General features: G+C 47.4%; 1 protein-coding gene across 9 annotated transcripts in view; it reads right to left on the reverse strand.

Moving 5' to 3' along the window:
* LOC137325536 (torsin-1A-interacting protein 2-like) overlaps positions 1-25,582 on the reverse strand; it is an 86,915-nt gene that overhangs the window by 9,638 nt on the left and 51,695 nt on the right. For 5 of the 9 annotated variants that reach the window (XM_067990738.1, XM_067990739.1, XM_067990740.1 and 2 more), the window contains 9 exons: positions 24,007-24,099; positions 22,192-22,284; positions 20,955-21,008; positions 19,013-19,075; positions 9,852-9,923; positions 6,027-6,116; positions 5,298-5,327; positions 2,153-2,242; positions 1,445-1,474 (listed from right to left, as the gene is read on the reverse strand). In XM_067990738.1, the coding sequence (XP_067846839.1) occupies positions 1,445-1,474; positions 2,153-2,242; positions 5,298-5,327; positions 6,027-6,116; positions 9,852-9,923; positions 19,013-19,075; positions 20,955-21,008; positions 22,192-22,284; positions 24,007-24,099 (615 nt within the window). The remainder of the gene's footprint in view (positions 1-1,444; positions 1,475-2,152; positions 2,243-5,297; positions 5,328-6,026; positions 6,117-9,851; positions 9,924-19,012; positions 19,076-20,954; positions 21,009-22,191; positions 22,285-24,006; positions 24,100-25,582) is intronic. The other 4 variants (XM_067990741.1, XM_067990744.1, XM_067990745.1 and 1 more) reach the window with 4 other exon arrangements.

Consider the following 25,582-nt stretch of genomic DNA (forward strand, 5'->3'; position numbering starts at 1 on the left):
AGAGGAAACTGTTTCTCTCTATCTATTCTATCAAATCATCTTAAACACCTCAATTAGATCACCTCTTAATCTTCTATCTTCAAGGGTATACAAGCCTAGTCTATGCAACCTGTCCCCATAATTTAACCCTTTTAGCCCTGGTTTCAGTGTGGTGAATCTGCGCTGCACCCCCTCCAAGGCCAGTATATCCTTCCTAAGGTGCGGTGCCCAGAACTGAACGCAGTACTCTAAATGGGGTCTAATCAGAACTTTATACAGCTGCAACATAACCTCCATCCCTTTGTATTTCAGCCCTTTTTAGATAAAGGCCAACATTCCATTAGCCTTTTTAATTATTTTTTGTATTTGTCCGCTAGCTTTTAGTGATTTCTGTACTTGGACCCCTAAATCTCTCTGCTCATCCACAGTTCCTAGCTTCTCGCCATTTAGAAAATACTCTGATCTATCTTTCTTAGGTCCAAATTGGATGACCTCACACTTTCCCACAGTGAACGCCATCTGCCGCAGTTTTGTCCACTCACTCAATCTATCAATGTCCCTTTGCAACTTTCTGCTCCCATCTATACTACTTACTGTGCCACTTAACATAGTGTCATCAGCAGACTGAGATATACGGCTCTCTATTCTTTCATCTAAGTCATTGATAAATATAGTGAAAAACTGTGGCCCCAGTACCTGGGGGACATCACTAGTCACAGCCTGGCAATTTGAGTACATACCCATTAACCCTACTCTCTGTCTCCTACCTCCTAACCAATTCCCCACCCAAGCCAACAGGTTTCCTCCAATTCCATGCACACCCACCTTTGTTAACAGTCTCTGACGTGACTCCTGTTATTTATTTAAACAATGTAGCTGCAGCTTCTTCTATTTTTGTGTGAATTTAGTGCTGCAAAATAGAACTCTTCCCATTTCAGGCACCCGGCGTCAGCAGCAAACACTCCCAGGTCAGCGATAACAACAGTTACATACAAACTAAAACTTCCTCTGCTCTGTTGCAGTGTCGTGTCTCAACCGCCCCAATCTCACGGGAGAACTCCCTACAGCACCAGTGCACCATCTTGCCATCTTCCACACCAGTCATCCTGAGGGCTCCCTGAGTAAGACTGTCAATTAGTGTTGAACGAAGAGCAGATTTGCCCTGGATGCCTATGCCCATTGTACCTGGGTTGTCACTGGGTTTCACCGAGAATTTTTATAGGCAGCGCAGAGAGCTACTTTTAAGCTCAAAGAAGGCTCCTCATTTATTATAAAAACAAATAAAACCCACTTATGCCCATGAAAAAAAACCTGATCGTATGGAATGTCCTTGAATCACGAGCTTCGTGTGTTGGAAAGAAGCTGGCCTCCATTTGGTTATTTTTTTTAAAGCTCCACGAAAATTCACTGCCTTGTATTTTAATGTTAGTATTTTGTTCTCCAATGAGTATCTGATTCAGTTTACCTTTCTCTGTTGGATGTTTGATTCCATAATCTGCAGGAGAGAAGGAAGACAATTTTAGTACTAATATCAAGAATTAAAACACAAAAGTATACCTGCAAAAACTACATGACACACAGCCCCCTCGAGCCTGCTCTAACAGTGCACTGTACCTTTTATAACACTTCCATTTCCTCAGCAGCCACCTTTAAGGACTCTTTGAACCCGACTCACGATTTTGGGAAGATTATACTCACCAAATTTACATAGTCTATAAACATTGTCTGATGCCACCTGGGTGTCACGACAGTTACAAGCGCAGCAAGTCTTCCAGCCGATTGCCCACTCATCAACTCACAGCTTGAGGACAGTACTGAGGGTTGGATGGTGCAGGGAGTTAGAGCACCAACTCCCACCCTGCCAGCTCTGGGATCGAGGGAGTGAGAACAGGCCAGAGCCGTGGCATGTCTCCTCTTCCTGCTGGCGCTTAGGGTGCTCTGTGAAATGTCAGCGTGCGGTCATTTATGGAGTGTACCGAGGGAGGCCCATGCTCTGCCCATTGGCCGCACTCCAGTAATAACAAAAGTGACCATCAGCAGACACTTCTGCGCTGTGGTGCATTTTACATCCCAATTCTCCAAGTGAATTAGAACTTAATAAGTCCCAGAATTCAAAAGGAGGAGAGTGAAGAAACCTGATAATGGCACTCTCAAATAGCCTGTTACAACTTACCAGAGGTACTTGTCCCAACAAAACGTGCTCTTTGATTTGTGTCGGTGTTGTAACGGGGCACCTTGTAGCTCAAGGATTGGTGACTGTCAGCTACAGGAAGGAGAGAATGAATAGGAAATGATGTTGGAGCACAGCAAAACATGGACATTTAACGTCCCCCCACCCAATATACTGAATAACAAAAAAATTCTGTTGTTTGGCATGTTTGTAATCTGAGACCTCACTCTATGCTCCAATCAGGGGACTGCGGGAAAGACTCGTAACCATTACAATACGAGGTGCAATAATATGATGAACCGCCTGGTTTCTGAATATCTGAAGCACAGGACAGCTTCTCCATGCAGATGACGCCAAATGTATCTGATGCTGGTCAGTGAATGGATCAATGCTAGGCCTTTACTTCAATTGTTAATTCACCTGCTCCTGCGGTGCAGCGAACGTGGACTCCCCACTGGAGCAACATTTTATCACAAAGAAAAGTATAGCGATCCTTAGCATCAGAACTATTTCCAATATATGCTGCGTTCAGCTGATGCATTTCCATAGAGAAAAAAACAACCGTAAGAGGGAAGGTCCGCAGCCCAACACATTAAACCACGAACAAACTTTAGATTTTTCCCTTCAGTTGATGGGTGAGATTTCCACCTTCTAGATTTCAAATCAGTTTTTAAAATTCTCACTGCTTCACTGACACAAAACCAAATTATTCTCGTATCCTCCCTTTATGTTAATAAGGGGGTAAGAAGCCAGAACACCGAGCGGATATGGTAACCCAGGTCATTAAAATTGGGTGTAAAACTTTTTCTTGCCAACTTTGTCCTCTTCTTCCTGAAGATATCGGCTCTACACTGGAGTACATTTCCATGGTTCACCTTTCAGTACCTCACCCAAGTTGGGTTATTGACAAGTGAGCTTTGATATCATGTGCCAATAGGCACCTGCTATCAAGTTGTTGATGTGGAGATTCCACAGCACTGGCAATAACATGAAACAATAGCTCATGTACAGTTGTGACTTTCATTATGAGCCACCTGTCCATCCCTCATGGCCTCCCTCAAAAAGCGCAGTGCCCGTGGCAGCTAATTATGTCCGTGCTCTAGCAAAAACGCGGGGAGGGGCGGGGAGTGGGGGCAGGAAACTGGCCTATCAAGAATCTTCTCCACCCCGCCAGAGCCTGCAGACCCACCCACTGCTGATGTCACGGCTGCTGCATTAATGAGTACAGGATCAACACAGAATCCAGCCGGCATAATGGGTCCGTTCGCTGTGTTTTCTTCTGTTGTTCTTCCCAGACCTTGTAACTGAGCCATGACTGGAAACTGCCTCCACATCATACAGGAATGGAATCAGTAGCTGCACCTGACCGACAGGGAGGTGTGCTAACATAGGAACTGGAGTCGGCTGTTCAGCCCCTCGAGCCTTTTCTGCAATTCAGTTAGATCATGGCTGATCTGTATCTTAACTCCATCTCCCCGCCTTGGTTCCGTAACCCTTAATACCCTTACCTAACAAAAATCTATCAATCTCAGTTTTAAAATTTTCATTTGACCACCAGACTCAACAGCTTTTTGTGGGAGAGTGTTCCAGATTTCCACGACCCTTTGTGTGAAGAAGTGCTTCCTGATATCACCCCTGAACGGTCCAGCTCTAACTTTAATGTTATGTCCCCTTGTTCTAGATTCCCCCACTAGAGGAAATAGTTTCTCTCTATCTACCCTATCAAATCCTTAAATCATCTTAAACACCTCGATTAGATCACCCCTTAATCTTCTATATTTAAGGGTATACAAGCCCAGTCAATGCAACCTGTCCTCATAATTTAACCCTTTTAGCCCCGGTATCATTGTGGTGAATCTGCACTGCACCCCCTCCAAGGCCAATATATCCTTCCTGAGATGCCGTGCCCAGAACTGAACGCAGTACTCTAAATGGAGACGACCCAGAGCTCTGTACAGCTGTAACATAACTTCCACCCCTTTGTATTCCAGCCCTCTTGAAATAAAGGCCAACAATCCATTAGCCTTTTTAATTATTTTTTTTATTGTCCACTAGCTTTTAGTGATTGCTATACTTGGATCCCTAAATCTCTCTGCTCATCCACAGTTCCTAGCTTCTCGCCATTAAGAAAATATTCTGATCTATCTTTCTTAGTTCCAAAGTGGGTTACCTCCCGCTTTCCCACAGTGAACTCCATCTGCTGCAGTTTTGTCCACTCACTTAATCTATCAATGTCCCTTTGCAACTTTCTGCTCCCATCTACACTATTTACTGTGCCACTTAACATCGTGTCGTCAGCAAACTGAGATATACGGCTCTCTATTCCTTCATCTAAGTCATTGATAAATATAGTGAAAAGCTGTGGCCCCAGTACAGCTACCTGGGGGACACCACTAGTCACAGCCTGGCAATTTGAGTACATACCCATTAACCCTACTCTCTGTCTCCTACCTCCTAGCCAATTCCCCACCCAAGCCAACAGGTTTCCTCCAATTCCATGCACACCCACTTTTGTTAACAGTCTCTGACGTGACTCCTGTTATTTATTTAAACAATGTAGCTGCAGCTTCTTCTATTTTTGTGTGAATTTAGTGCTGCAAAATAGAACTCTTCCTATTTCAGGCACCCGGCGTCAGCAGCAAACACTCCCAGGTCAGCGATAACAACAGTTACATGCAAACTAAAACTTCCTCTGCTCTGTTGCAGTATAGTGTCTCAACCACCCCAATCTCATGGGAGAACTCCCTACAGCACCAGTCCACCATCTTCCCACCTTCCACACCAGTCATCCTGAGGGCTCCCTGAGTAAGACTGTCAATTAGTGTTGAACGAAGGGCAGATTTGCCCTAGATGCCTATGCCCTCTGTACCTGGGTTGGCACTGGGTTTCACCAAGAATCTTCACAGGCAGCGCAGAGAGCTGCTTTTACGCTCAAAAAGGACTCCTCATTTATTATAAGAACAAATAAGGCCCACTTGTGCCCATGAAAAAAACCTGATCGTATGGAATGTCCTTGAATTACGAGCCTCGTGTGTTGGAAAGAAGCTGGCCTCATTTTGGTTATTTTTTTTAAAGCTCCACCAAAATGCACTGCCTTGTATTTTAATGTTAGTATTTTGTTCTCCAATGAGTATCTGATTCAGTTTACCTTTCTCTGTTGGATGTTTGATTCCATAATCTGCAGGAGAGAAGGAAGACAATTTTAGTACTAATATCATCAAGAATTAAAACACAAAAGTATACCTGCAAAAACTACATGACACACAGCCCCCTCGAGCCTGCTCTAACAGTGCACTGTACCTTTTATAACACCAGTATAACACTTCCATTTCCTCAGCAGCCGTCTTTAAGGACTCTTTGAACCCGACTCACGATTTTGGGAAGATTATACTCACTAAATTTACAAAGGCGTAGTCTTTAAACATTGTCTGATGCCATCTGGGTGTCACGACAGTTCCAAGTGCAGCAAGTCTTCCAGCCGATTGCCCACTCATCAACTCACAGCTTGAGGACAGTACTGAGGGTTGGATGGTGCAGGGAGTTAGGGCACCAACTCCCACCCTGCCAGCTCTGGGATCCAGGGAGTGAGAACAGACCAGAGCCGTGGCATGTCTCCTCTTCCTGCTGGCGCTTAGGGTGCTCTGTGAAATGTCAGCGTGCGGTCATTTATGGAGTGTACCGAGGGAGGCCCATGCTCTGCCCATCGGCTGCACTCCAGTAACATCAAAAGTGAACATCAGCAGACACTTCTGCGCAGTGGTGCATTTCGCAACCCAATTCTCCGAGTGAATTAGAAGCCTAATAAGGCCCAGAATTCAAAAGGAGGAGAGTGAAGAAACCTGACAACAGCACTCTCAAATAGCCTGTTACAACTTACCAGAGGTACTTGGCCCAACAAAATGTGCACTTTGATTTGTGTCGGTGTAGTAACGGGGCACCTTGTAGCTCAAGGATTGATGACTGTCAGCTACAGGAAGGAGAGAATGAATGATGTTAGAGCGCAGAAAAACATGGACATTTAAAGTTCCCCACACCACCTCAATATATTCAATAACAAAAAAGTTATCCTGTGGTTTGGCATGATTGTAATCTGAGACCTTATTCTCTGTTCCTATCAGGGGACTGCGGGAAAGACTCGTAACCATTACAATACGAGGTACAATAGTATGATGAACCCCCTGGTTTCTGAATATCTGAAGCACAGGACAGCTTCTCCATGCGGATGACGCCAAATGCTGGTCAGCGAATGGATCAATGCTAGGCCTTTACATCAATTGTTAATTCACCTGCTCCTGCGGTGCAGCGAACGTGGACTCCCCACTGGAGCAACATTTTATCACAAAGAAGAAAAGTATAGCGATCCTTAGCAACAGAATTATTTTCAGTATATGCTGAGTTCAGCTGATGCATTTCCATAGAGGAAAAAACAACCGTAAGAGGGAAGGTCCGCAGCCCGACGCTCTTTTCCCCACACATCAAACCACTAACAAACTTTAGCTTTTTGCCATCAGGTGATGGGTGAGATTTCCACCATCTAGTCTTCAAATCAGTTCACCGACTCAAAACCAAATTATTCTCGTATCCTCCCTTTATATTAATAAGGAGGTAAAAGGCCAGAACACCGAGCTGATTTGGTAACCCAGGTCATTAAAATTGGGTGTAAAACTTTTTCTTGCCAACTTTGTCCTCTTCTTCCTGAAGATATCGGCTCTTCACTGGAGTACATTTCCATGGTTCACCTTTCAGTACCTCACCCAAGTTGGGTTATTGACAAGTGAGCCTTGATATCAAGTTGTTGGTGGTGGAGATTCCACAGCACTGGCAATAACATGAAACAATAGCTCATGTACAGTTGTGACTTTCATTGTGAGCCACCTGTCCGTCCCTCATGGTGTCCCACGAAAGCCGCAGTGCCCGCGACAGCCAGTTATGTCCGTGTTCCTGCAAAATACGGGGATGGGAGAGAGGAAACTGGCCTATCGAGGGGCTTCTCCACCCACCAGACTCTGCAGACCCACCCACTGCTGATGTCACGGCTGCTGCATTAATGAGTACAGGATCAACACGGGAACCAGCCGGCATAATGGGTCCGTTCACAGTGTTTTCTTCTGTTGTTCTTCCCAGGCCTTGTAACTGAGCCATGACTGGAAGCTGCAGCTGTGTGTTCCCAACACTGCCTCCACATCATACAGGAACGGCATCAGTAGCTGCACCTGACCGAGCGGGAGGTGTGCTAACATTGTAACAGGTTGAGGCCATTCATCCCCTCGAGCCTGTTCAGCAATTCAGTTAGATCATTGCTGATCTGTATCTTAACTCCATCTACCCGCCTTGGTTCCACAACCCTTTAATACCCTTACCTAACAAAAATCTATCAATCTCAGTTTTGAAATTTTCATTTGACCACCAGCCTCAACAGTTTTTTGCGGGAGAACGTTCCAGATTTCCACTCCACTTTGTGTGAAGAAGTGCTTCCTGATATCACCCCTGAACAGTCCAGCTCTAACTTTAATGTTATGTCCCCTTGTTCTGGATTCCCCCACTAGATGAAATAGTTTCTCTCTATCTACCCTATCAAATCCTTAAATCATCTTAAACACCTCAATTAGATCACCCCTTAATCTTCTATATTTAAGGGTATACAAGCCTAGTCTATGCAACCTGTCCTCATAATTTAACCCTTTTAGCCCCAGTATCAGTGTGGTGAATCTGCGCTGCACCCCCTCCAAGGCCAATATATCTTTCCTGAGGTACAGTGCCCAGAACTGAACGCAGTACTCTAAATGGGGTCGAATCAGAACTTTGTACAGCTGTAACATAACTTCAACCCCTTTGTATTCCAGCCCTCTTGAGATAAAGGCCAACATTCAATTAGCCTTTTTAATTATTTTTTGTACTTGTCCACTAGCTTTTAGTGATTTCTGTACTTGGACCCCTAAATCTCTCTGCTCATCCATAGTTCCTAGCTTCTTGCCATTTAGAAAATACTCTGATCTATCTTTCTTAGGTCCAAAGTGGATTACCTCACACTTTCCCACAGTGAACTCCATCTGCCTCAGTTTTGCCCACTCACTTAATCTATCAATGTCCCTTTGCAACTTTCTGCTCCCATCTACGCTATTTACTGTACCACTTAACATCGTGTCGTCAGCAGACTGAGATATACGGCTCTCTATTCCTTCATCTAAGTCATTGATAAATATAGTGAAAAGCTGTGGCCCCAGTACAGCTACCTGGGGGACACCACGAGTCACAGCCTGGCAATTTGAGTACATACCCATTATCCCTACTCTCTGTCTCCTACCTCCTAACCAATTCCCCACCCAAGCCAACAGGTTGCCTCCAATTTCATGCACACCCACTTTTGTTAACAGTCTCTGACGTGACTCCTGTTATTTATTTAAACAATGTAGCTGCATCTTCTTCTATTTTTGTGTGAATTTAGTGCTGCAAAATAGAACTCTTCCTATTTCAGGCACCCCGGCGTCAGCAGCAAACACTCCCAGGTCAGCGATAACAACAGTTACATGCAAACTAAAACTTCCTCTGCTCTCTTGCAGTATAGTGTCTCAACCACCCCAACCTCACGGGAGCAGTCCCTACAGCACCAGTCCACCATCTTTCCACCTTGCACACCAGTCATCCTGAGGCCTCCCTGAGTAAGACTGTCAATTAGTGTTGAATGAAGGTCAGATTTGCCCTGGATGCCCTTGCCCTCTGTACCTGGTTTCACCAAGAATCTTTATAGGTAGCGCAGAGAGTCGCTTTTAAAAGGCCCCTCAAAAAAGGCTCCTCATTTATTATAAAAACAAATAAGGTCCACTTATGCCCATGAAAAAAAACCTGATCGTATGGAATGTCCCTGAATTACGAGCCTCGTGTGTTGGAAAGAAGCTGGCCTCCATTTGGTTATTTTTTTTAAAGTTCCACCAAAATTCACTGCTTTTTATTTTAATGTTAGTATTTTGTTCTCCAATGAGTATCTGATTCAGTTTACCTTTCTCTGTGGTTGTTTGATTCCATAATCATAAGGAAGACAATTTTAGTACTAATATCAAGAAGTAAAACACAAAAGTATACCTGCAAAAACTACATGACACACAGCCCCCTCGAGCCTGCTCTAACAGTGCACTGTACCTTTTATAACACCAGTATAACACTTCCATTTCCTCAGCAGTCGTCTTTAAGTAGTCTTTCAACCCGATTTTGGGAAGATTATACTCACCAAATTTACAAAGGCGTAGTCTTTAAACATTGCCTGATGCCATCTGGGTGTCACGACAGTTCCAAGTACAGCAAGTCTTCCAGCCGATTGCCCACTCATCAACTCACAGCTTGAGGACAGTACTGAGGGTTGGATGGTGCAGGGAGTTAGAGCACCAACTCCCACCCTGCCAGCTCTGGGATCCAGGGAGTGAGAACAGGCCAGAGCCATGGCATGTCTCCTCTTCCTGCTGGCGCTTAGGGTGCTCTGTGAAATGTCAGCGTGCGGTCATTTATGGAGTGTACCGAGGGAGGCCCATGCTCTGCCCATCGGCTGCACTCCAGTAATAACAAAAGTGAACATCAGCAGTGGTGCATTTTACATCTCAATTCTCCGCGTGAATTAGAAAGTTAATAAGGCCTAGTGAAGCCACACTTCAAAAGGAGGAGAGTGAAGAAACCTGACGACGGCACTCTCAAATAGCCTGTTACAACTTACCAGAGGTACTCGGCGCAACAAAATGTGTACTTTGATTCGTGTCGGTGTCGTTCAAGGGTTGGTGACTGTCAGCTACAGGAAGGAGAGAATGAATAGGAAATGATGTTAGAGCACAGAAAAACATGGACATTTAACGTCCCCCCACCTCAATATATTCAATAACAAAAAGGTTATCCTGCGGTTTGGCATGTTTGTAATCTGAGACCTCATTCTCTGCTCCTATCAGGGGACTGCGGGAAAAACTCGTAACCATTACAATACGAGGTACAATAGTATGATGAACCCCCTGGTTTCTGAATATCTGAAGCACAGGACAGCTTCTCCATGCGGATGACGCCAAATGCTGGTCAGCGAATGGATCAATGCTAGGCCTTTACATCAATTGTTAATTCACCTGCTCCTGCGGTGCAGCGAACGTGGACTCCCCACTGGAGCAACATTTTATCACAAAGAAGAAAAGTATAGCGATCCTTAGCAACAGAATTATTTTCAGTATATGCTGAGTTCAGCTGATGCATTTCCATAGAGGAAAAAACAACCGTAAGAGGGAAGGTCCGCAGCCCAACGCTCTTTTCCCCACACATCAAACCACTAACAAACTTTAGCTTTTTGCCATCAGGTGATGAGTGAGATTTCCACCTTCTAGACTTCAAATCAGTTTTTTAAATTCTCACTGCTTCACTGACTCAAAATCAAATTATTCTCGTATCCTCCCTTTATGTTAATAAGGGGGTAAATCAGAGAGAAGGGAGGGAGAGGGAGATTGTGGGCCCTGTAAGAAATCAGAGGGGTGGGTGGAGGTGGGCGACATTGAGTGGGCCTTGGATAAGATCCGGCATCAGTAGATCGGAGGTGGGGGGAGTGGGTCGTGCATCAGTAGATCGGAGGTGGGGGGAGTGGGTCGTGCATCAGTAGATCGGAGGTGGGGGGAGTGGGTCGTGCATCAGTAGATCGGAGGTGGGGGGAGTGGGTCATGCATCAGTAGATCGGAGGTGGGGGGAGTGGGTCGTGCATCAGTAGATCGGAGGTGGGGGGAGTGGGTCGTGCGTCAGTGGATCGGAGGTGGGGGGAGTGGGTCGTGCATCAGTAGATCGGAGGTGGGGGGAGTGGGTCGTGCATCAGTAGATCGGAGGTGGGGGGAGTGGGTCGTGCATTAGTAGATCGGAGGTGGGGGGAGTGGGTCGTGCATCAGTAGATCGGAGGTGGGGGGAGTGGGTCGTGCATCAGTAGATCGGAGGTGGGGGGAGTGGGTCGTGCGTCAGTGGATCGGAGGTGGGGGGAGTGGGTCGTGCGTCAGTAGATCGGAGGTGGGGGGAGTGGGTCGTGCATCAGTGGATCGGAGGTGGGGGGAGTGGGTCGTGCATCAGTAGATCGGAGGTGGGGGGAGTGGGTCGTGCATCAGTAGATCGGAGGTGGGGGGAGTGGGTCGTGCATTAGTAGATCGGAGGTGGGGGGAGTGGGTCGTGCATCAGTAGATCGGAGGTGGGGGGAGTGGGTCGTACATCAGTAGATCGGAGGTGGGGGGAGTGGGTCGTGCATCAGTAGATCGGAGGTGGGGGGAGTGGGTCGTGCATCAGTGGATCGGAGGTGGGGGGAGTGGGTCGTGCATTAATAGATCGGAGGTGGGGGGAGTGGGTCGTGCATCAGTGGATCGGAGGTGGGGGGAGTGGGTCGTGCATCAGTGGATCGGAGGTGGGGGGAGTGGGTCGTGCATCAGTAGATCGGAGGTGGGGCGAGTATCAGTAGATCTGAGGTGGGGGGAGTGGGTCGTGCATCAGTAGATCGGAGGTGGGAGGAGTGGGTCGTGCATTAGTAGATCGGAGGTGGGGGTAGTGGGTCGTGCGTCAGTGGATCGGAGGTGGGGGGAGTGGGTCGTGCATCAGTAGATCGGAGGTGGGGGGAGTGGGTCGTGCGTCAGTGGATCGGAGGTGGGGGGAGTGGGTCGTGCGTCAGTAGATCGGAGGTGGGGCGAGTGGGTCGTGCGTCAGTAGATCGGAGGTGGGGGGAGTGGGTCGTGCATCAGTCGATCGGAGGTGGGGGGAGTGGGTCGTGCATCAGTAGATCGGAGGTGGGGGGAGTGGGTCGTGCATCAGTAGATCGGAGGTGGGGCGAGTGGGTCGTGCATCAGTAGATCGGAGGTGGAGGGAGTGGGTCGTGCATCAGTAGATCGGAGGTGGGGGGAGTGGGTCGTGCATCAGTAGATCGGAGGTGGGGGGAGTGGGTCGTGCATCAGTAGATCGGAGGTGGGGGGAGTGGGTCGTGCATCAGTAGATCGGAGGTGGGGGGAGTGGGTCGTGCATCAGTAGATCGGAGGTGGGGGGAGTGGGTCGTGCATCAGTAGATCGGAGGTGGGGGGAGTGGGTCGTGCATCAGTAGATCGGAGGTGGGGGGAGTGGGTCGTGCATCAGTAGATCGGAGGTGGGGGGAGTGGGTCGTGCATCAGTAGATCGGAGGTGGGGGGAGTGGGTCGTGCATCAGTAGATCGGAGGTGGGGGGAGTGGGTCGTGCATCAGTAGATCGGAGGTGGGGGGAGTGGGTCGTGCATCAGTAGATCGGAGGTGGGGGGAGTGGGTCGTGCATCAGTAGATCGGAGGTGGGGGGAGTGGGTCGTGCGTCAGTGGATCGGAGGTGGGGGGAGTGGGTCGTGCGTCAGTGGATCGGAGGTGGGGGGAGTGGGTCGTGCGTCAGTAGATCGGAGGTGGGGCGAGTGGGTCGTGCGTCAGTAGATCGGAGGTGGGGGGAGTGGGTCGTGCATCAGTCGATCGGAGGTGGGGGGAGTGGGTCGTGCATCAGTAGATCGGAGGTGGGGGGAGTGGGTCGTGCATCAGTAGATCGGAGGTGGGGGGAGTGGGTCGTGCATCAGTAGATCGGAGGTGGGGCGAGTGGGTCGTGCATCAGTAGATCGGAGGTGGGGGGAGTGGGTCGTGCATCAGTAGATCGGAGGTGGGGGGAGTGGGTCGTGCATCAGTAGATCGGAGGTGGGGGGAGTGGGTCGTGCATCAGTAGATCGGAGGTGGGGGGAGTGGGTCGTGCATCAGTAGATCGGAGGTGGGGGGAGTGGGTCGTGCATCAGTAGATCGGAGGTGGGGGGAGTGGGTCGTGCGTCAGTAGATCGGAGGTGGGGCGAGTGGGTCGTGCATCAGTAGATCGGAGGTGGGGGGAGTGGGTCGTGCATCAGTAGATCGGAGGTGGGGGGAGTGGGTCGTGCATCAGTAGATCGGAGGTGGGGGGAGTGGGTCGTGCATCAGTAGATCGGAGGTGGGGGGAGTGGGTCGTGCATCAGTAGATCGGAGGTGGGGGGAGTGGGTCGTGCATCAGTAGATCGGAGGTGGGGGGAGTGGGTCGTGCATCAGTAGATCGGAGGTGGGGGGAGTGGGTCGTGCATCAGTAGATCGGAGGTGGGGGGAGTGGGTCGTGCATCAGTAGATCGGAGGTGGGGGGAGTGGGTCGTGCATCAGTAGATCGGAGGTGGAGGGAGTGGGTCGTGCATCAGTAGATCGGAGGTGGGGGGAGTGGGTCGTGCATCAGTAGATCGGAGGTGGGGGGAGTGGGTCGTGCATCAGTAGATCGGAGGTGGGGGGAGTGGGTCGTGCATCAGTAGATCGGAGGTGGGGGGAGTGGGTCGTGCATCAGTAGATCGGAGGTGGGGGGAGTGGGTCGTGCATCAGTAGATCGGAGGTGGGGGGAGTGGGTCGTGCATCAGTAGATCGGAGGTGGGGGGAGTGGGTCGTGCATCAGTAGATCGGAGGTGGGGGGAGTGGGTCGTGCATCAGTAGATCGGAGGTGGGGGGAGTGGGTCGTGCATCAGTAGATCGGAGGTGGGGGGAGTGGGTCGTGCATCAGTAGATCGGAGGTGGGGGGAGTGGGTCGTGCATCAGTAGATCGGAGGTGGGGGGAGTGGGTCGTGCATCAGTAGATCGGAGGTGGGGGGAGTGGGTCGTGCGTCAGTGGATCGGAGGTGGGGGGAGTGGGTCGTGCGTCAGTGGATCGGAGGTGGGGGGAGTGGGTCGTGCGTCAGTAGATCGGAGGTGGGGCGAGTGGGTCGTGCGTCAGTAGATCGGAGGTGGGGGGAGTGGGTCGTGCATCAGTCGATCGGAGGTGGGGGGAGTGGGTCGTGCATCAGTAGATCGGAGGTGGGGGGAGTGGGTCGTGCATCAGTAGATCGGAGGTGGGGGGAGTGGGTCGTGCATCAGTAGATCGGAGGTGGGGCGAGTGGGTCGTGCATCAGTAGATCGGAGGTGGGGGGAGTGGGTCGTGCATCAGTAGATCGGAGGTGGGGGGAGTGGGTCGTGCATCAGTAGATCGGAGGTGGGGGGAGTGGGTCGTGCATCAGTAGATCGGAGGTGGGGGGAGTGGGTCGTGCATCAGTAGATCGGAGGTGGGGGGAGTGGGTCGTGCATCAGTAGATCGGAGGTGGGGGGAGTGGGTCGTGCGTCAGTAGATCGGAGGTGGGGCGAGTGGGTCGTGCATCAGTAGATCGGAGGTGGGGGGAGTGGGTCGTGCATCAGTAGATCGGAGGTGGGGGGAGTGGGTCGTGCATCAGTAGATCGGAGGTGGGGGGAGTGGGTCGTGCATCAGTAGATCGGAGGTGGGGGGAGTGGGTCGTGCATCAGTAGATCGGAGGTGGGGGGAGTGGGTCGTGCATCAGTAGATCGGAGGTGGGGGGAGTGGGTCGTGCATCAGTAGATCGGAGGTGGGGGGTGGCTGGCAACAGAAGATCATAGAATCACATAATCATAGAAAATTACGGCACAGAAGGAAGCCATTCGGCCCATCACGTCCTTGCTGGCCAAAAAAGAGCTATCCAGATTCATCCCACTTTCCAGCACTTGGTCCGTAGCCCTGTAGGTTACAGCACTTCAAGTTCACATCCAAGTACTTTTTAAATGAGCTGAGGGTTTCTGCCTCTGCCACCCTTTCAGGCAGTGAGTTCCAGACCCCCACCACCCTCTGGGTGAAAGTATTTCTCCTCAGCTCCCCTCTAATCCTTCAACCAATTACTTTAAACCTATGCGCCCCTGGTCACTGACCCCTCTGCTAAGGGAAATAGAGTGGATAGGGAGGACCTATCTAGTCCCTTCATAATTTTATATACCTGAATTAAATCTCCCCTCAGCCTCCTTTGTACCAAAGGAAACAACCCCAGCCTATCCAATCTTTCCTCATAGCTAAAATTCTCCAGCCCTGGCAACATTCTCATCAATCTCCTCTGTACTGTCTCTAGTGCAATCACATCTTTCCTGTAATGTGTGACCAGAACTGTACGCAGAACTCAAGCTTATACAGTTCTAGCATATCCTCCGGGCTCTTGTATTCTATTCCTCGGCTAATAAAGGAAAGTATCCCGTATGCCTTTTTAACCACCTTATCTACCTGTCTTGCTACCTTCAGGGATCTGTGGACATGCACTCCAAGGTCCCTTTGTTCCTCTACACCTCTCAGTATCCTCCCATTTATTGCGTACTCCCTTGCCTTGTTTGCCCTCCCCAAATGCATTACCTCACACTTCTCTGGATTGATTTCTATTTGCCACTTTTCTGCCCACTTGACCAGTCCTCGATATCTTCCTGCAGTCTACAGCTTTCCTCCTCACTATCAACCACACCACCAATTTTTGTATCATCTGCAAACTTCTTGATCAAGCCCCACACATTCAAGTCCAAATCATTAACGTACACCACAAAAAGCAAAGGACCTAGTACCGAGCCCTGCAGAACCCCAATGGAAACAGCCTTCCAGTCGCAAAAACACCCGTCAACCATTACCCTTTGCTTCCTGCCACTGAGCCAATTTTGGATGCAACTAGCCACTTTCCCTTGGATCCCATGGGCTTTTACTTTTTTGACCAATCTGCCATGTGGGACCTTTTCAAAAGCCTTGCTAAAATCCATGTAGACTACATCAAATGCACTACCCTCTTCGACCCTACTTGTTACCTGCTCAAAAAGTTCAATCAAGTTAGTCAGACACGATCTTCCCATAACAAATTCCATACTGATTAACCCGTGCCTTTCTAAATGACGATTTATGCTGTCCCTCAGAATTGATTCCAATAATTTGCCCACCACTGAGGTTAGACTGATTGGTCTATCTCTTTCTCCCTTTTTAAACAACGGTACAACATTAGCAGTCCTCCAATCCTCCGGCACCACGACTAAAGCCAGGGAGGATTGGAAATTGATGGTCAGAGCCTCCGTTATTTCCTCCCTTACTTCTCTTAGCATCCTGGGATACATTTCATTCGGCCTGGCGATTTATCTACTCTCAAAGAGGCTAAACCCCTTAATAATTCCTCTCTCACTATGTTTATCCCATCCAATATTTCACACACGTCCGCCTCAACTACAATCTCTGCATCGCCCCCTCTTTTGTGAAGCTCGGGGGAGGCCCCGGCTCCGGGAGCTCGGGGGCGGGCCCCGGCATTGGAAGGTCTGGTGGAGGAGGGAGGGGGGAAAGAGGTCTGGCATCGGAAGATCGGGGGGTCCAGCAGAGTGATATAGGTGTTCTGCTCACCAAGCCCAGCACTTCTGGACCGAGCACAGATCGAAAATAATATTTGTTACCTTCATGTACTAACTCTCAGTTGTAAACAATTTTACAACACCAAGTTATAGTCCAGCAATTTTATTTTAAATTCACAAGCTTTCGGAGGCTTCCTCCTTCGTCAGGTGAACGATGTGAAAAATAAAATTGCTGGACTATAACTTGGTGTTGTAAAATTGTTTACAATTGTCAACCCCAGTCCATCACCGGCATCTCCACATCATAACTCTCAGTTGGCAGTACTTCATGAGATGAAAAGTAAACAATCAAACGTTGCTTTCAGTCACAACTCAGCTTTGGACTGATCGGGAGTACTGAACTCATCGTCCAGTACTCCTGTCATCCTGCATTCTCTGAAAGCACCTCCAATACTCCTCTTCACGAGAAAAACCTAGACTCTGCTTCACATCTCCCTGAAAGCTTGGCGAAGGCCAGGGAATTATTGGTGAAAACGCACAGCCAATAACATTCTTGATATTTTCCTTAATGTCACGCACATGCAATGCCAGGGCAGGGTGGAGGAAAGGAAACCACAGCATGTCTGATGAGGTCTCCATCATAGAGGTACCATGACTCCAATAAAGAAGGGTCCGGTCATCTCAACCACAGCAGAAACGTCTTCAAATCATGAGAGGAGTAAAGCTGCCCTGCATCATTCCAAAACTAGATGACTAATATATTTGTATCATTTTAGATCATTTCTGATTTTTAAGTCAGCAAACACTAGCAAGGGATGTCCGACCCCTCCAGCCATGCTGACAGCAGCCATAGACAAACCAATGGCCCAGCAGATGAGTTGTGGTTCATTATGCCACTCATGAGGAATTCCTGTTACCTGCTGTCTGCTGAGCAAAGTTTCAAACTCTCATCTTCTCACCCTTTTGTCTGTGTGAGCCTCTTCTATGTCTTTTCACCCTCTTAACTATTTGTATGTTCTTTTATTGTCTTTCCACCATCTCACTAAGATGATCTGTTATATCAACTAATAGTTTCTATTAATTTTGTAGGTCATCTAATCTATTAACCTCCATCTCTGTGACTGGAATATCTGTTGTTTCTGCCCACCTCCCTTTTTTCTCTCTTGTCTTCGAACCTTATATTTAAAAAAAATTATTTGTCGGGATTTAGGCGGCGTTAGCAAGGCCGGCATTTGTTGCCCATTCCTAGTTGTCCGAATTTACACATAGATTTATCTCAGTAACAGGCTACTGCGTACAACACAGCACACTGGCATTTTACACACTAAACTTAAAGCGACCAGTACCAGATAATGTTTGTCTTGTTGATGGTTCTGAGGGTTCCTGGGACCCTTCGGCTTCCTCCTCAGATTCTGAATCCATATCTGATAGATGAGTGCAATTATCACAGCCTACATCTCATGAAAGGCATTCTTTAACCATCAGAAAGAAATCGCTATTCTGCTGCTTCTCAATGTACCAGGCACATCTAGTTAACTAGCAGAAAGATTTGAAGGATGTGTGAAAAGCACACTTTGCTGATCACAAACATCTCAAGTTCAAGAGTTTAGTTTGTATCAAAGGAGGGACACAGATATAAAGTGCTCAAACTTTATTAAGAGAAATATGATGTCAAATTTTGTGGTCAAGTTAAGGAATGAACCTTTCTCCAAAACACTCCCAGGTTAGTTATACCACAGCTTATGTGCAGAATACGGCTTTCTCTACCCTGACCAAAGTCGCTTCACCCAAATTTCAGAACAGCACTCCCTACTCCACAGGGACACCTGAGCTTCCACATCAGCAATCCTGACTACTGCTGTCAGTGACATTTCCTATTGCTCAAAATTGCAGGTAGTTTGTGCTGTAGACCTTATCTCATTTCAATTTGGACGCTTAAAGCCTTTTGAGAGAGGAGACCCACCAGTATGGTCTGGATTCAAGACCGGTCTGGACAGATTGATTGATATGATTAGTCAACAACTCCATTATCGTTGCATCATGTGACTACCAGGATGGTAGAGAGTGAACTAGATGGACCGTGATCTTTTTTCTTCTAGGTTCCTATCTTCCTAAAATCAGTTCTCACAGTTTTAAGACACTGTTTGGTACACCCCATGTCACCCAGTGCCAAGTTATAATAAGTTGTAACATCCTTTCCTTAGTCAACTTCTATTAATTTCTTCAAGTATCTTCTTACGAACAGTGAGCACTAGTAATATCACTACTGGGGAAACTGTCCGGGGGGAGGGGGCGTGCAGCGTAAGGGAGCTGAACTAACACCACAGGCAGGGCAATAAGGAAGTATTTCAGAGATCATGGCATTTCAACTGTGCATTAGGATGCACATCCTTCACACTTCCCTACTTAGCATCTCCCTGCAACTGGATCAGTAGGAATGGCATCAGTGTTCTCTCGTTCAAGCTAATATTTGTACAAAACATAAACAATTATTACATTTAACAACCTTTTGTTTATTTCTGTAAATCCTTTGTGATTTCTAAAAATGGTTCTGAGGGTATGACTCCTTTAAGAGGTTACACTGGTTTCAGCAGACTTGTATTGAAGGGAATGGGAAAGACTCTGGTTACAGGCAATTTATTTTGGTTGGAAGTGCTTATAAGAGGAGTGGGCGAGGTTCTGGATTCAGGAATACATTACCTTCATCTGCAGGATTCTGAGGTAACGCTGTTCGATCTTTGTTACCTTTAGACCGTTTGCCAACTGAAAGCAGATTGCAAACATTAACAGCTAAAAGTCAATGATAATAGGGGCAGTTGTCCTCCTTGGCAAGTAGCAGGAACAAATCCTTGCTGAAACATTTTACTGTCCTTCCCTTCTCTCCTGAAGTTTCATGCACCACGGGTTCTGCCCGCCATTCGGTACCTCACCCAAGAAGTCCATTCTTCAAGTGTGAGCTAAGCAGAATTGTCTGTGGGCCGTCTGACTGCGAGGGTGGAGGGGTGCATGATAACCAAGTGCTAGTCACGCTGCTTACACATCATACCTGATAGCTGGACACACAACACAAAATGTTCATTTTACACTACTGCAGCAAGCTATTTTTCATGAGCAGCGTCACCGCTAAGCCCCATACTGCTGAAGTACTCACCATCCCAAGTGATCAGATTTTGTGGATCAATTCACCAATTAATGATTGAACTCATCTTACTATTACATTATATTTTATTATTTATATCTTAATATCCATCTAGAAAAGAGAAGGCTGAGGGATGACCTGATAGAGGTTTTTAAAATTATGAAGGGGTTTGATAGGGTAGATGTAGAGAAGATGTTTCCACTTGTGGGGGAGTCCAAAACCAGGGGTCATCAATATAATATAGTCACTGATAAATCCAATAAGGAATTCAGGAGAAACTTCTTTACCCAGGGAGTGGTTAGAATGTGGAACTCGCTACCACAAGGAGTAGTTGAAGCAAATAGCATAGATACATTTAAGGGAAAGCTAGATAAGCACATGAGGGAGAAAGGAATAGAAGGATATCCTGATGGGGTTGGATGAAGTAAGGTGGGAGGAGGCTCATGTGGAGCATAAACACCAGCTCAGACCAGTTGGGCTGAATAGCCTCCATGCTGTAAATTCGATGTAATATTTCCTCATTGAACGTGGACACACTGCAATAATGTGGAGCAGAAGGAATCCCTCAGGTTCTGTTCACGAGAGAGGGCTGTTTTTGATTTTTTTTGGTTTAGAAACTCAGCCTCTGCTACTGACAAGAAATACGCAGCAGTGACAGAAAATAAATGAATTAAAAAAGCTCGAGCTCAGTTTGTAAACAGATGTCCAACTGACAGCAAGGTGACAGAGCAGAGCATTCCAAAGGAATTGTCCTTTCCTACCACACTTGACTGAAGCAAAATCAAACGCTACACGAGTCTGAGACTAGAATTTTTTTGGGGTTGGGGATGATGGGGGCGGAGGAAAATAAATTGGGTGAATCTTGTTGCCCAACAGACGAGGAAGGTCAGTGATGCGAATTGTGCACCCAGTGTCAACACTCCCAGGTCAAGGAAGCACAGGTTGGATGCTTCCTCTGCCTCTACTCCATCCCTTAAATCCAAGCCTCTCTTTCCCACACCAAACATCCTTATTGCCTCTCTCAGGTAGATGTAAAAGGTGCCTCTGCACTATTTGAAGAGAAGGTGAGTTCTCCCTGGTGTGCTGGCCAATATTTATCCCTCATCCAACATCTCTAAAAGAGACTATCTGATCATTATCAAATTGCTCTTTGTGGGATCTTGCTGTGCACAAATTGGCTGCCACGTTTCGTACATTACAACAGTGACTACACTTCAAAAGTACTTCATTGGTTGTAAAGCACTTTGGGGGGTGCTGAGGTCATGAAAGGTGCTATATAAATGCAAGTCTTTCTTTTTTGCCTCTGAGTTAGATGGTTAGCTGTTCCAAATTATAAGCAGTTTGTGCAGTGGATCCCAGCTACGGGGCATCCTCAGTCCAACCTCCCTTCAAACCCAAGTTGCGCCTTAAAAAATTTTGCTTGAATCTTTTTACCATCACAAGAGCTTAATTACTTAATTACTGAGCAAGCTACAGACTATTGACTAATCAGAAATTACACACCTGGGGACACCCTTTCGCGGTTGGTATCATCGGAACAGTCCATCTTCTCTGTCTCTGCGTGGAAAAGCAAAACGGAAATCTTTCAACTCTACTGACAATAAAATCAACAAATTAAACACGGCTGGATGGGGTTTTCCTGCTGCTAAGTCCAATGACAGATATTTGGCATGTCACTTTCTCCTCAAGCAAGCAGAGCATTTATACAAGCAATGAATAGTATGTAGTGCCCAAGGGCTGCCTTGGCAACCATTTTCTAGTTTGAGCACGAGAGGAATCAATGGATGGACCACACCGACACCTCAGATTTAAAATTCTCATCCTCGTGTTCAAATCCCTGCATGGCCTCGCCCCTCCCTATCTCTGTAACCTCCTCCAACCCTACAATCCTCCGAGAACTCTGCGTTCCTCCAATGGCCTCTTGCACATTACAGAGAAAAGCTTTTGTAAATGTCGCAGACAAGTTTTGTCACTTCCTGTGTGACTGAATGGTAAATAGCTCCACTCAGGTCTGTAACCCACTCGTGTTACACTGGCCTCTCGTGCAGCCCTCACTCTTCGCCCCACCACTGGCGGCCGTGCCTTCAGCCGTCTAAGCCCTAAGCTCTGGAATTCCCTCCTCAAACCTCTCCGCCTCTCTACCTCTCTCCTCTACTTTAGGACACTGCATAAAACTTATCTCTTTGACCAAGCGTTTGGTCACCTGTGCTAATGCCTCCGACTTCGGCTCGATGTAATTTTTATCTGATTAAGCTCTTGTGAAGGGCCTTGGGACGTTGTTGTTGTCGAATGTCTAAACACTTTCCCTGCAATTTAATATATTAATTTAGTTGATTATTCTATACATTGAGATATGATACATAAATACTCTAGCCATCCTCTCATGGCATTGCTCATGGTGATTTGGAGGAGACACTATTTTAATCGCACCCAGTAGGCTAGGCAGCATCTAACTTAATTGATTAGATTAGCTAGGTTAATTTCACTAATTAGATTAATTAGTTGAAGTTTCAGGTATGGACCAGGGTCTTCGGATTCTGCCTAACTTGCGGAGTGTTTCCAGCACTTTCTCTTTTTTATATCAGAAGTGAACCCAGTTGAGATCAACCCAAATGACTTTGCAATTAACAACTATTCACACATTAAAGCCAAGTGGTCTCATCTGGTAGATTTTACACATGCCATATTTACAAAAATAACTAAAAATTAATGTTGCAGTGGCTCCCAGATGTGCCAATACCTGGGCTGGTTTGTGCATCCAGATTCACTGCAATATCTGGCTTGTCCTGGGGATATCTCCCAGCTGAGGCTCCATCTTGCTGCATGTCCAGGGCTTTAAAAAAAAGGTAAAAGATACAAATTGATTAAATCAATAAAGGAGCAGGCGTAAGAACAGTATAGAGAGACTGGAAACAGCAGACAAAGGGAAGCGGTTGAGCAGAGCGTAAAGCTCGGGAGAAGTAGCGAAGCGGAGCTTAAAGGGAGCAGCGTGAGGATTCAAAAATCAAGAAAAAAGTCAAAAAGTAATGTTACAAGACAAGGAGGAGCGCCAAGAGTAAGTCAGTAACTATTTAGTTCATTGGTTAGTATTTTTAGTGGTTATTGTTCTTGGTGGTTAGTGTTTTAGTGTTTGAGTGTTAGATGAATGGTAAATTCCCTTAAAGCTAAACAAACAGTTTTAAATAGCAGTAGCTAACATGGCAGGACAGCTGGGGCCCGACGCATGCACTTCCTGTGTCATGTGGGAACTCCAGAACATTTCATTTTTGGAAAACCACATGAGCAGGAAGTGTCGCCAACTGCTCGAGCTCGAGCTCAGAATTTCTGAGCTCGAGGGCTGGCTGGCGTCACTACAGTGCATACGGGAATTTGAGAGTTTTGTGGAAAGCATGTTTCAGGAGGTGGTCACCCTGCAGCTACAGAGATGTCAGTCGGAGAGGGAGTGGGTGACCATCGGACAGACTAGGAGGAACAGACAGGCAGTGCAGGAGTCCCCTGGGAGAGTGGCACTCACAAACCAGTATTCAGTGTTGAATACCAGTGAGGGTGTGGACACCTTGGGGACTGCAGCGAGGAGCAAATCCACAGCACCGTGGGAGACCCAGCTGCACGGGAGGGGGCACAAGAAATGGAGTTGTTAGCGGGGATTTGATAGTCAGGGGATAGACAGGCGTTTCTGCAACCTCCTCCAACCCTACAATCCTCCGAGAACTCTGCGTTCCTCCAATGGCCTCTTGCACATTACAGAGAAAAGCTTTTGTAAATGTCGCAGACAAGTTTTGTCACTTCCTGTGTGACTGAATGGTAAATAGCTCCACTCAGGTCTGTAACCCACTCGTGTTACACTGGCCTCTCGTGCAGCCCTCACTCTCTTCGCCCCACCACTGGCGGCCGTGCCTTCAGCCGTCTAAGCCCTAAGCTCTGGAATTCCCTCCTCAAACCTCTCCGCCTCTCTACCTCTCTCCTCTACTTTAGGACACTGCATAAAACTTATCTCTTTGACCAAGCGTTTGGTCACCTGTGCTAATGCCTCCGACTTCGGCTCGATGTAATTTTTATCTAATTAAGCTCTTGTGAAGGGCCTTGGGACGTTGTTGTTGTCGAATGTCTAAACACTTTCCCTGCAATTTAATATATTAATTTAGTTGATTATTCTATACATTGAGATATGATACATAAATACTCTAGCCATCCTCTCATGGCATTGCTCATGGTGATTTGGAGGAGACACTATTTTAATAGCACCCAGTAGGCTAGGCAGCATCTAACTTAATTGATTAGATTAGCTAGGTTAATTTCACTAATTAGATTAATTAGTTGAAGTTTCAGGTACGGACCAGGGTCTCCGGATTCTGCCTAACTTGCGGAGTGTTTCCAGCACTTTCTCTTTTTTATAGCAGAAGTGAACCCAGTTGAGATCAACCCAAATGACTTTGCAATTAACAACTATTCACACATTAAAGCCAAGTGGTCTCATCTGGTGGATTTTACACACGCCATATTTACAAAAATAACTAAAAATTAATGTTGCAGTGGCTCCCAGATGTGCCAATACCTGGGCTGGTTTGTGCATCCAGATTCACTGCAACATCTGGCTTGTCCTGGGGATATCTCCCAGCTGAGGCTCCATCTTGCTGCATGTCCAGGGCTTTAAAAAAAAGGTAAAAGATACAAATTGATTAAATCAATAAAGGAGCAGGCGTAAGAACAGTATAGAGAGACTGGAAACAGCAGACAAAAGGAAGCGGCTGAGCAGAGCGTAAAGCTCGGGAGAAGTAGCGAAGCGGAGCTTAAAGGGAGCAGCGTGAGGATTCAAAAATCAAGAAAAAAGTCAAAAAGTAATGTTACAAGACAAGGAGGAGCGCCAAGAGTAAGTCAGTAACTATTTAGTTCATTGGTTAGTATTTTTAGTGCTTATTGTTCTTGGTGGTTAGTGTTTTAGTGTTTGAGTGTTAGATGAATGGTAAATTCCCTTAAAGCTAAACAAACAGTTTTAAATAGCAGTAGCTAACATGGCAGGACAGCTGGGGCCCGACGCATGCACTTCCTGTGTCATGTGGGAACTCCAGAACATTTCATTTTTGGAAAACCACATGAGCAGGAAGTGTCGCCAACTGCTCGAGCTCGAGCTCAGAATTTCTGAGCTCGAGGGGTGGCTGGCGTCACTACAGTGCATACGGGAATTTGAGAGTTTTGTGGAAAGCATGTTTCAGGAGGTGGTCACCCTGCAGCTAGAGATGTCAGTCGGAGAGGGAGTGGGTGACCATCGGACAGACTAGGAGGAACAGACAGGCAGTGCAGGAGTCCCCTGGGAGTGTGGCACTCACAAACCAGTATTCAGTGTTGAATACCAGTGAGGGTGTGGACACCTTGGGGACTGCAGCGAGGAGCAAATCCACAGCATCGTGGGAGACCCAGCTGCACAGGAGGGGGCACAAGAAATGGAGTTGTTAGAGGGGATTTGATAGTCAGGGGATAGACAGGCGTTTCTGCAACCACTGATGTGAGTCCCACATGGTGTGTTGCCTCCCTGGTGTCAGGGTAAAGGACATCACTGAAAGGGTGCAGAACATTTTGAGGAGGGAAGGGAACAGCCTGAAGACGTGGTCCATATGGGAACCAATGACATAGAAAGGAAAAGACTGGAGGTCTTGCAGTCAGAGTTTCAGAAACTAGGGAGGAAGTTAAAAAGCAGGATTTCAAAGATAGTAATCTCTGGATTACTCCCAGTGCCACGCGCTAGTGAGTATAGGAATAGTAGAATAAGACAGGTTAACGCATGGCTGGAGAAATGGTACAGGAGGGAGGGCTTCAGATTCCTGGGGCATTGGGACCAGTTCTGGGGCAGGAGGGATCTGTTCAAGATGGACAGGTTGCACCTCAACAGAGCTGGGACCAATGTCCTCGCGGAGAAGTTAACTAGTGCTGTGGGGGAGAGTTTTAATTAATTTGGCAGGGGGATGGGCACCAGGATGAAACATTGGAGAGGAGAAACAGAGTGCACAGAGGACTGGGAGGGACAAGTAAAACTAGAGTAAAGAATACTTCAGAAATAGGAGGGATCAGACGGGAGGCAAATGCGACGCAATCTAAGATGAGTTAGAATCATAGGAAGGTTACAGCATGAATGG

The sequence above is a fragment of the Heptranchias perlo genome, chromosome 9 (assembly GCF_035084215.1).
Source record: "Heptranchias perlo isolate sHepPer1 chromosome 9, sHepPer1.hap1, whole genome shotgun sequence".
Taxonomy (NCBI): domain Eukaryota; kingdom Metazoa; phylum Chordata; class Chondrichthyes; order Hexanchiformes; family Hexanchidae; genus Heptranchias; species Heptranchias perlo.